At 41.3% G+C, this 12,664-nt stretch overlaps 1 protein-coding gene across 1 annotated transcript in view; it reads right to left on the bottom strand.

The window, feature by feature from the left end:
* Window positions 1–5,633: 5,633 nt before the first annotated feature.
* Window positions 5,634–12,664, bottom strand: part of LOC139201019 (metabotropic glutamate receptor 8-like) — a 121,136-nt gene continuing 114,105 nt past the window's right edge. The window contains exons 9-10 of the mRNA XM_070830222.1: window positions 7,841–8,087; window positions 5,634–5,742 (exon numbers count right to left, since the gene is read on the bottom strand). Coding sequence (XP_070686323.1) covers window positions 5,693–5,742; window positions 7,841–8,087 — 297 coding nt within the window. The 3' untranslated portion in view covers window positions 5,634–5,692. The remainder of the gene's footprint in view (window positions 5,743–7,840; window positions 8,088–12,664) is intronic.

The following is a 12,664-nucleotide window of genomic DNA, read 5'->3' as shown; positions in this document are numbered from 1 at the left end:
AGGACTGCAAGGGGATGGCGGCACATGTCCCACTCTTTTTCCAAATTACTATTCTTTGCACCCCAACTTTTTCATTTCAGTTTAATTTCTTCACTAAAATTTCTCTAAACAGCATCCTCTAATTGCCAAAATCAAGATGATGTTTATTTTATCACCTGGGTCAGCTTCCATGAGAACATTGTGCTCACAGCAGTAAGCTTTCCACGCTGCATCCAGGGTAGTTTGCCATGGGCTTTGCTTTTAATGCAATATATTGGCTGTCCTAACCCTCATGCTGTGCCCCATATTCATGCTACATACTGATTACAATAGTATGCTGTTTTAGCAGACAAAGAGGGTCAAAATACGAGATGATATAATATACAACAATCAGTTTCAATCAAACTGTGACTTTGAAATTCAGATTAAACTTGTAAGCTTTTAGTGGATTTAAGACTTTTTCTCATTGTTTGCTTTTCACGATCTTTCTGGAGCTATTTCATCACCACTCATATTATTATTATAATTATTCTAATTTCTTTAGCAGTGAGCAGCTCCTCCTTTTTTTTGTGCATTGAATTGCATTGTCTGACATGTAATTTTAAAACATGAACTCCTCAAATCATTAATACCACCAAAACTGCCAAACAATGCAAATGACATGACCTGAGTGTGTACTTGGATGGTTTTACAGCATGTAACAGTGTGTGTGAGCTTCATAGATAATGGCACTAATATACATTTGAATATACATTGATTGCAGATGTCTGAATTTTTTAGTTTTCTCCTCGTTAGACCAGTCATGTAGGTGAACGGCTTGTCTTTTTTTATTTAAATTCTTACTCTGGACACCTCAGTGGGCTGAATTTAATTTCCCTTTTGTTGATTATTTTGGCAGTGTCCAGCCTGGAGCTCATTACTTCCTGGCAGTCACTTCATAAATACAACCAGTGTGTTCTGCCAATCTGCTCGGCCGATTCTTCCTCTGTGGGAACAGATTCAGAGCGGTCTGTCACATTTCTGTTTCAGATGGTTCTCCCTTAGGCTGAGCCCAAGACTCACTGCAGACAGAATTACTGCTGATTATTAGTATTTATTGTTAAGGGATGGGTTTGAAACACACTGGCTGCAGGAATCTTCAATCATCCACTTGTTCACCATGAGCTTTGATGTGTCTGCTGAGGACAGAATAAAAAGCAGACAGGTCATGTGTGGGATTTATTTTTTGGAGCTCAGTCATGTTGTAACAGTTTGTGGTTTGTTGTGTTTTTGGAACATTGTGGTCAGCAAAAGATGGATATTCTTTTTATATATTTTGTCATAGAATAGTACTTTGAGCTAATTTTAGCGTGCTAACATGCTCACAATGACAACGCTATCATGGTGTAGGTATACATTAAACAGGTATTGTCAAGTTCTGTTCTAAAGGCTGGACTCAAATGCAAACTCTGGAACCCAAAGCTGAGTAGAAAACAGAGAGTGAGTATGACATACGAGGAGATTGTTAGCAGTGGGAGACAGGGCAGGTGGTGAGAGGCAGGATGAGGCTGGAGATCTGGCAGGGAGCGGAGGGAACAGGATACAAAGACCCGGAGAGAGGCGTGTGTGCCCGGTGGAGACCTGAGACCTGGAGAGCAGAGGTAAATACCTCAGGAAACAAAAAAAAAAAAAAGATCACACGAGAAGAAACTGGAAACTTGGCCATTGCAACTATACCACTGGATGAAGACTGAAAAACTGGCAAAGAGCTGAGTGCTGGACCAGGTTAAATACTGTGGCCAGGTGATTGGATGGGCATCAGGTGTTCACCTGAATGAGTTGCAGATGAGTGATGGCAGCTGGCAGCTCCGCCCACACATACACACACACACACACACACACACACACACACACACACACACACACACACACAAACACACACACACACAAAAGCGGGAGTGAAAACAGGAAGACAACAGGGAAAGCGGGGAGGCTAGAGAGACCCATACCAGGTATCTATCTCAATTTAATGGGTTGGCATGCTTACATTTGCTATTTAGTACTAAATATGATGGGAATGTGTCAGTAGTTTGTTTTTAGTCTTTAATGACAAACGTTAAAAACGTTCAGCTTATGGTTAAGTTGGATGAGAACTCAGGGTATCACCAAAGTTATTACAGTTCATCCTCGGGGGAACATGAATGTCTGAACCATACTCAGGAACTTTTAACCTGACATGGTTGTTTGAAGGAAAACAGTAAATCTAAACTACTTTTGGCACCAGAAGTCAAACTTGCTAAATTTATCTTCAACAATGTGAAGATACATGCTGTAATTAGCTCTCAGTAAACTAATAAAACTGTAGTTATTTGGTTCTCAGGTGAAAGCAGTACCTGTTCTTTTACACAACTGCTGATCATCAGCCAACCACAAGCTGAAATCTGTCTGAAATCTTTAATTGAGGAGTTCTCCTGACAGTTCTTCATGGCAAGGCTTTAATAATAAAACACAGCATTCAAATGATTTTAACACACAGCACATTTTTCCTGACATTTTATCGATGTGTCACTTTATTCCCTCTGTAATTTTCTGTAATCTGTAATTTTCATGTTGAGACATAATTGGCCCCTTGTGCTTTAGAGCAGTGGGGATCAGAGGTCACCAACACATTAGTTCCATTTAACTGAGCACACCAATCATGTGAACTAAACCTCTGAACTGTTTGTTAGACAAATTCAGCAGCTGAGGGTTTTTTTTCCATCAGGTTTGAGTTTCTAGTGCTTCAATAAATGTGAAAATAAAGACAGACTCACCAGGAAACTCTTCCCTTTAACTTGGAGCAGTAAAAGATACTCCAAAGATACTCCAAAGATACTTCCTTTTTTTAGCATCCGTTTTTTATATTCGTTTTTATCCAGCTACTCCTGGTGCTTTAGCCAACAAGACCCCTGTACCTTCTTGTGTGACTACATCCAGATATTAAACACTTAAACATCGTAGATTTAGCTTGACATCCCTCATCTGAATTTTGGGTGTGTGGTCTATCTATTTACATAATTATTTTCAGTCTTAAACTGAACTGAGACTGTCTTTACTTGCAAAATTGCCTTTTAAATTGAAAAACATCACATGTGTAATTCATGGCACAATTTAAAATAGGATCATAAAATCATTTGTCTCCCACTGTTGACCACAGTACATATTTTTCCTGAAATGAGGTCCCATGGTGGGACTTTGCCTCTCTATGATATCACTCCCATGGTTGTCAAATATAAATCTAGAGCAAGCAGCTGGTTAGTGTAGCTTAGCACAAAAACAGAAACATGGGGAAACAGCTAGCCGGGCTTTGCCCAAAGATCTAAAGTTCACTAATTAACAATCAGTGTGGTGATCAGTCACATACAGATGTGTGCAATAAGAGCAAAAACAACTTCACATTGTTTAAAGCTTTTTTTGTGTACAGCAGCACTGGCATATCATTTATTCTAAAAATAACAATATATAATATAAACTGTTACCTAAGATATGTAGACACTGTATCCTTTTAATTAAATCACACATGTGGTTTTGATCTCCCTTTTACATTAATGTTTTACACTATGCCAGAGCAGGAAATACAAAGTCTTACCTGAGGGCTGGTAACTGTTACACAGCCGAGCCTGAGAATAGCAAACACCTGATCAAATATAAAACAATGAATCAAAACCTGCGGAGAAATTCAGATGAGTTGTTTCATCCTAAGTATTTATTTCAGTGTGAAGATGGAAGTTCTTTTCTTTCAGTCGGCTGCAATCCCTTGAAATGGGAGCTGTGTCAGGGGAAATAAAAGCAGGATGCCCGGAGGCTTCATCAGTCAGACTATACCTGTCCTCTTCTTCTTCTCTGCCAGGAGATGCAGAAATATTCATTACATGCATGAGGAGGTTCTCTCTGGCAGCTTGTATTGATCCGGCCTCTCCCGTTCCACAGTGCGTATTGATCACATCGACTGTCTTTTTTTTTTTTACAGTCTGTAATGAGGCGCACACTGTGCCGAGTTTCCTGCCAGTCTCAGGTTAGTACAATGTTAAAGGTCAAATCCTGTGTGGGTGGAGTTTCTGTTCATTTCCTGCTCTGCAGCTTTCTCACGCTGGGACGTGTAGTATTTGCTGTTGTTTCTTCTCTTCTCTTGAGTAAACACACATTTAAACATGTTCTTCCTCTGGACAAACGTAGAAGACGTCCAGCAGCTCCACTGGAGATTGACACTGGTTACTTGATTCACTTGACTTAGTTTCTGCAGAATGGATGACTTTGGTTCGCCTCCTTAATTAATTCTGTGGTAAACTCGCTGTCTTGCGCACAAATGGCCACCAGGACTCATCTATGAGCCTCGCCCCATTCGCACTTGATTACAGCAGCATTTATAACAAACTGAAATCAAATCCTTTCATGAAATCATCACAAACACTGGATTAGCTCACAGGGATTAAGTAGATTTACAGAGTTTATCACCTTAAGTGATCTTCAGGAAAGAAGAGCAGAGGAGTCTAAAATGGAGAAAGCTATCATATTAGCTGTGTCACACATCAGCATCTGGTTGTGTGTAGCACAGCTCTGCTGAAGCATAAACTGCTCCAAAAACATGCAGCATGGTAAAATATGTCTTGATTTAACTACTGTAATTATTGCCCGAGAGGCAACTGAACTAGCCAAGCTGCTATTGTTGTTGTTGGTAGAATTGAGAAGTGGAACGGTATCTTTTTAAAAATTTTGCAAAATTTTCGTACATGTCAGCTTTTGGGTTAAAGCCCTATTTTCGTGGTACAACAAAGGAGTCCACAATCAGTACATTATCTCAATATGTTTCTCTATAAATCCAAAGGCTACAAAATTATTGAGTCTATTTTGTTTATTTTGTTAAGTCTAATTCCTTCTGCCCAAAAACTATGAACTTGTCTGTCTACAGTATATAGATAACAAGAACCACATGCACTTGTGTCGTCTTGTTGTTGTAGCTGCATAAAATGACCCCGCTATTCCTGCTGAGAAGACGACAATTTAAAAAAGACACCTCACCCTGACAGCCATGATTGTAATGTTCATTTTTCATCATTTGTTCTCATGTTCTCTTTTACAAATGCCCCCCCACTCCCCAAACACACCAAAACATGGCACCGACTTGTGAAACATTCCTTTATTATAAATAGATCATTTGTATAAAAAATGGGCATGCTTCAATTCAACCATGGCATTTAGACATTTCACAACCAAAAGCTACCGGTCAATTAGCCGAAAACAGCGATGGGCTCATCTCATAATGCAGGTCGACGGACGGACGACATGAGACAAGAATCAGAAATTTTCACAACCACAAGTTTTTTTGTTTTTTTTAAACGTACAATTAGAATAACAACAAATATGGTTGGTCCCCACAATTTCTTTTTTGTATTTCTTTTTGAAGACTTCTTTAAATTTTTTTTTTCTTTCAGGTTACCATCCTCCTGCTTCCTCTCATCTCTTGGATGGTTTTCACTGTGATTGTTTCAGGTTTTTGGCACCTTTCAGGCCTTTTTCCCTGCTGTCTGTAAACATAAAAACACCACAGATGTTGGTTCAGTTTGTCATTCTGATCCTTCTGATTGTCCAGAGCACCTCATTTTTGTCTTGGGCTCTGGTGACGTCTCGTCTGAGTCTGACAGAAATCTGCTTGTTAAATGTCGCGGGATGTCTTCGTGTCGATGGCGTAGTTTTTTCACATGGCGTGGTTGGTATAGCTGACGTAGGTGTTTTTTGTTGGTGGCACTGAGGAGAGAACAGAAGATTGGTAAAGTGGCGCTTTACTTATTGCTAGCTTTCATTCCCTGTGGGTTAAACTGATTTCTAATCAGTGGATGTACTAAAATCCAACAAATAACAATGCAGGTACGTAGTAAAGAATGACATGGAGCAGCCAAACTACCATTAGACTCTAACAGTGCTTAAAAGGTCTAACTCCACTCCTGAAAACAAACTTAATATTTTAGCTCTACTACTGGTGAATCTCTGAGAATAATGAACTCATCAGGACGTTTGCATGAAAGTTCATTTTGACCGTTTTGATACGATGTAAAAGAACACTTATCCAAATTTTAACCCTGAAAATGAACCCTTTTGGATAAGAAAAGACAAACCATAACCCTGGACAAGTCTCAGTGTTTATTTCTCTCCAAAATTACGGGGGGGGGTCACCCTGAGGGACGTGGCCGAATAGGTGGCAGTGAGCAGAATCAGTCCAGTTTTGCAAACCCGCACCCACAAAGCTCCTCAACCTGTTACCCGCTATTATCTCCAAGTCGAGTCCAGACCCACCACATTAGGCTGACCTGTGATTCACCTTCTGGGTCACATCAGTTGTCCACAATTGCAAAAGCACTCCCTTGATACTTTGCAGTTGTATCTTCAAGGTACCCTGGATACCTTGAAGCCATACAGATATTTGTGTAGTGGTCACCAGGTCTTGAAAAATCTCCTTGACTGCTTGACTGCTGTGTCCAGATACATGCGAAGACTGGGGCCCTATAGTTAACATGGTAAGCAACAAATATCCAAGTAGGCTGTGGTATTAAAATGACGCTCAGTTGATATTAAAATGTCTTCTGTGTGCTAAGAATATATCGCCAACAGCATTACACTGCCACACCAGCCTGAAAGGTTGACACAAGGCAGCACTGAATCCAAACGACGATGGTGGCCAGAAGTGACACATACCCTTACTGGTTTTGTATGATGCAAGAACAATATAACATGGGGGAGAGGGAAAATAAGAATAATGAAAAGTATGTCCTGAGGGAGTTGCCAGACTAACGGTCACTGGGTAACCAAAAGGATTAGGATCTATCCTCTGGGGGCCGTGAATATTCATACTCAATGTAAAGATAATATGTCCAGCAGTTGTTGGGATCTCTCGGGCTAAATAAGCCTCAGAAGCATTTTCATCTCATGTAGTTTTTCATAATTGAATCTTTGTGACTCACAACCCCACGCTGAGCAGGATAAAAGAGGTAGTTCAGCACTGTGTAAGGTTGAGAAAGTGAAAGTGATGTGAGAGCTGCTGCTTGTTAGATTAAGCAGATCATTTTAGTCAGCACGGCTCTGATGACGAAACAATCTGATGTCTCCCACTTTTCTGCTGACGGACCAAGAAGTAGCTTTGAAGTGTAAGTTTGAGCTGTAAACAGTTTGGCTTCATCAGATCTGGTCTCAGGTGACGTCTAAACAAGCTCAAGTCAACTTGCTGTTATATCTTCATTACCACAGAGCTGCTTCACTACGACTCTGACTTCTCCTCCACTTTACAGAGAAACCACTCCTCTTCTTACGGCACCATTGTTGAGAGAATAATTAACAGTATTTATCATAAACTGTCTTTTTCTTGTTCATCACTACTTGCTACCTGAGTGTTAAATCTTCTTAAAGGAGCAGTCCAACAAATCCTCTTGTTATCTGTCTACTCCAGGGTCAGAATGGAAGATCTCTGTGCATCCAGCACAGACACATATATTATATGGCTAAGGGTATGTTGACACTTCATCTGACACTCTCATCAGTTCAGCTGCTTCAAGCACACTCATTGCACGGTGCATCAAATCAAGCACGCGGCCGTACGGCTCAAACAGAAGCGCTTACTGACTTTAAACATGGCTCTGTGATAAGACACCATTGTTTATAATTTTTCAATTTCAATTTTCTGTCCTGCAACGTATACTGTAAGTCATGCCTTTGATTTTATTGTTTTTCTTACATTTTTCCTCGTCCTTGTTTCTTAGTCGTCAACTAATCAGATCAGAACAATTTCAGAGACCCGTTACAACAAATGGTTTGACTATCTTAAAAATGGTAGGAAGCCACTCAGCCCACTCACCGCTGGCCTCCACACCCTCGCACAGCTCTGTCTTCACCTCGCCATTGGGACGCTCTGCCGCCAGCTGCGACAGCTTACTGGTCATGGTGGCGGCAGTGACAATGGCCTTGAAGCTTCGTTTGCGTTTGGGGACGTTCTGCTCGGGGTGGAAGATGATGATGTAGACCTTCGGCATGTAGAGCATGCCCAGGGAGACAGAGGCGCTGAGGCTGAGGGAGACGGTCAGTGTGGCCGTCTGGATGTACATCTGAGGAGAAAACAGAGGAGCTACAGGTTACTGGATGGGAATTATGAGCTCAAGTAATGTCACTTAATTCTCTGGAAAAAAAAACCCTGAAAAAAGTTTTATGCCCTGAAAATGAACACAGGCTCCCTAATGGGGTTTTTGGCCACTAGAGGAGCAATATTTTCATGAGCATGCCTCATCAAGAAGGCCACTATACCTGTCAGTGACTTTCTAATTCCATCCCCCAAATTTTGTGTCCTCAAATTATGGTTTCCTTAAATTGCTAATTCAAGCTGTGCAATTACTAATTCACTCCATTAAAAAAAACAGCCATGTCCTCAAATTTACGTGAATTACTTAATAGAATAATCTAATAAGAATAATATAATAATAAAGTAGAATAATAATAAGAATAATCTGAATTACACGAATACATGTGGATACGCTTTAGGTGTAGGCCAACAAACATAAGGTTGTTTAATCTTTGATGTTCATATCATGTCCTTCTAGTATTTTTCAGATGACAGTGTTGAAACCACTTTTCACTTCAATACATGCAGATGAACCTGATGATCAGAACAAGTGGATTTATTTCAATGATTGTCCGAAGGACTGAACTCAGTAGTAATAATTCCACCAGCTGTTATTAACCCAACAGATGGTCGACTCCACTCGCTTCATTTATTGGAATCAATCTAGTGACTCTAGTGTTTGTGGATGATCATTTTATCTGCTCAGGCAAATACCCAGTGGCCATTAAAAGTTTTTTACTGTCCAGCTAACTGGCGGAAAAGTGCAAGTGGTGAAAATTGTGCGGCAGCTTGGTGATGTAACAGACGCGTTTGGATCAGTTTCCACTTTGCTGTTTTTTTGATTACTGCTACTGCTAATGAACTAGGAAAGGGAGAGATTATGCCTTTTGGAAATGTAAATAATCTATCAAGACAAGTTAAGATGGAGGAGGTGCTGAGCTTCTTACTTAAATATCCACCCGCATGCAGACTCGACAATGGAAACCTCCAACCGGCCAGCAGATTTAAACCCAGTTACTTCTTGCTGTGAAATGACAGTGCTAACCGCTGCACCATCATGCCACCCCTTCTTAAGTTTGGCCTGTCTCTACTATAAGCCTGATTCAAATAAAGGCCTGGTTCTGCCTACGGCGTAGTGAAATGAAACAGTCCACCGGGAGCACCAGGAAAAAAAATCTCATGAATTATAAGCTTTTCAAGCATTAATAGTAAACTATGAGAGCTCTTGCAGTTCACCCTCCTCTCACCACATTAGCTGTGAGCTGTATAAATGTTTTCAGAAGTGGACTGTTTAACCGTTGGAGCTCTATAATGTGAGCAGCTGGACGATCATTAACAGATAATCTCTGTCTTTAAAAGGGATCGACAACAGAGCCTCTCTCTCTCTCCTCCTCCCAGTTTGACAGATGACCCTGAACGCATCATTAGGCTCCGTGCTGAGTTTATGAGCCAGTACGAGACTATTGATTCTCTGTGTTGTTATCTTTGTCTGCAGTGTGCTGTGAAAGCTCTCAGTGTGACTATGAGTCTTCGCTGACAGAAGGAGGCATTTAGAGACCTCAACCACAGTCACAGTCTAAACCTGAACCCTGACTGGACTAAAGAGCAATATCACTCCCTTTATACTCACAGAAACACCACCAACACAACTGTTTTAAAAACCAAAATGTGACTTTGAAAACAATAAAGTAGCTATCTATCTAATGTAATGGATTGTTTCTCTGCATCAGCTCTAAGTCTCTGTAGCTTGATTTTCAAAGAAATGAACTGAAACCGCATCTGCCATGCAGTGAGGTTGGTGTTTTGTGTTTTAATTGGGCAACAGCACAGCGCAACCACCACAGCTACCGGCTACATCTGGTCTTACTAACAACCTGTGCTATGCACTACAGATGGCTCCTATTAACTCCTGAGGCCTGGATGAAAAAAAAGTTTTAAATCATGTCCCTTGTAGTGGACATCAGGTCAATCCTTTCCACAAAAAGTATGTAAAACAATGATTTTTTTGTTTCAATTATTTCTCATTTGATGAATTTAGGGAGCAAGTATGACACAACATTTAAAACTTGCTCGACTGCCTGGCTCTCTTCATCCACTAAGAGCTTAATATCTGACAATTTTTAACAAACTGTTTCCTTCCTCACTCGGTGCTTTTCTTTCCTGACACCTGGAAAAAGGTTGAAAATGAGAAGAAGCAAGTCCCACTGTCCTCCACATAGGACATGAGTTAAAATGAACATACTGTACACTTCTGAAATTTTAGACTTGAGACTCTCATTGCACGCAACATCCCTCTGAGGAACAGAAACAATATATCTATAAATTGAATCACTTAAATACATTCCTGCCATAAAACGTTTTTTTTTTTAAATTCTTGCCGTTTTGAATAGACAAAAGATGTGCTCTGTTGGCCATAACCCCATGTGTGTCCAACCCTGGACAGGCCAGCAGTCAATCACAAGGCTGATACGTAGAGACAGAAATCACACTCACATTCACACCTACGATTTAGAGTCGTCCATTAACCTGCTTGTCTTTGGACAGTGGGAGCCAGAGTAGCCATGCAAGCATGGGGAGAACATGCAGAACATGAACATGTAGAAAGTTCCCACCAATTACCATTTATGGCCACAGTGGCTCTAACTTTGAGGATTGGGTTGTGATAAAATATTCCAGATGTTTCCAGACTCTCCCAGATGTGCTGATGGCTGTGTAACCTCTCATGTCCACTGGAGATCAACTGAAAATATGTTCGCAGGTATATGCCGATCGATGTGTGAAAAGATAATTTGTGCTTGTGCTTTGCTGGTTTTAACCCTTCAGAGTCTGGGGTAAAACGGCGTTTTTTACTACTTTTCATTTTACCTTTGTGTTTCCCATTAAGGTTACCTTTTTCTTGCCTTTCTTTGTGTCTTTCTTTTCAGCACAACCTCACCTATGTGATTCTACAAGTATTTATTTATTTTGACATAATATATGGACACACTGTATGTAAAAGTGCAAAAGAAACACAAAATCCGAGTAGGAACTAGTTGGATCTTTGGAGGAGCGGGGGTCTGCGCGGACACCTCCTCTCGTTCGTCTTCACGCACAGCATCCACTTCATCCTCTGAAACTGGAGTCAGAGTCTTCTAGTGGAGGAGTCTTCCTCAGAATCAGAACGTTCTTCCCCAGATTCAGCATCTTCTAACTCGTAGAAGAGCTGCTGTAGTGCGCGACTTCGGCTCTTCATAACTTTAGTGTTAATAGGCCGATCGACAAAATTCAAACACTTGTAAAAAGTTTGAAGTGTCCGCTTTCCAACAGTCTTTGAATTGAGCACCTGCGTGCTTGTGTCACAGCTTTACGTTTTCAAACGTGCGACATGTGACTTTGATGCCGTGTGGCGGTCCTAGACTCCGAAGGGTTAATGACTGTATGCAGCACACCATCTGATCAGTATTTTGAAGGGTTTTATTTTGTTTAGGTCCTGACTACTGCATAGTGAATATTAGAGAGGGGACGACTGTAGCATTCCTTCTGCTGCTTCATAGACTTTATCAATACATCCAAAGTCACGACAGACCTGAAACAAGATGCAGCTGCATCCACAAGGGCATTGTGGGTAAAAGGCAGCGAGCATCTGTGTGCTTTCAGTTGTGACACAAAGCATTTAAGTGTTGTTTGTATTCTCTGTCGTCGCCACTGTTGATGCTGATGAAACTCGTTTTGGGGTGAAAACCGACCGTCTGCTGCAGCAGGAAGAAACGTCAACTCAGCTGAGTTAAAGAAGAAAGAGAGCAGCCTGATACAAGCTCTCTTAACCACACACACATACACACAATGGAGCCAGGCAGCACAAACCTGCCCCCCCCCACCCCCCCACCAGCATCTGTCACAACACACCTGGGCACACGTAGCCGAGACACAACCACCCACTGCCACGACTGCTCAGAGATCACCTATGTCTCCATGGCAACCGCCTCACGAAAGTCAAGACCAGGGTTAATGGTCCTCTGACTGAGTGTCAAACTGACAGTGGGGAATCCTCAGTTGGGCTCCACGCAGCCACCAGGATGGAGAAGAAGGAGAGGAAGGAAGGAAAAGTGGCGACAGATGGTGAGTTTCCCCCCCAAGAGCCCCAAAACAGCCACGGAGGTGATTCCAGCGACACATCAAGGGATCATTATGAAAATGTATGACAGACAGTGAAGCATAAACTCATTTGTGGACCTGAGAGAAAACACAAGCTCTGAAGTGATTTATGTGGCCTCTCTGACACAAGCTGTTTTACTAGAGCAGCGCCACAAACAGTGTGAAGGTCAGATGAGTTTTTTTTTTTCTGACCTCTGATCTAAGTTCATTAATACAGAGTTTCTTTCTTAGCATGCTAATATAGGCAAATATTGAGAATGTGGAGTGCAAGTATATGCATCTGCGTCTTGGTTATACCCTGTTCTTTCCTCGAGCGCCACCATGAGATTGCTGCTTGTGGTTTTGAGAGAAATGTTTCAACAGCAAGAGGAATACCATTTTGTGTGTGTTGTGATAAATGAAGGATCATAAAGTAGCACAAGAAAAAGCGAG

This window comes from Pempheris klunzingeri, chromosome 5 (genome assembly GCF_042242105.1).
Source record: "Pempheris klunzingeri isolate RE-2024b chromosome 5, fPemKlu1.hap1, whole genome shotgun sequence".
Taxonomy (NCBI): Eukaryota; Metazoa; Chordata; class Actinopteri; order Acropomatiformes; family Pempheridae; genus Pempheris; species Pempheris klunzingeri.
Note: the sequence above shows the minus strand (reverse complement) of the source record. Positions and strands in the feature narration are given on the sequence as shown.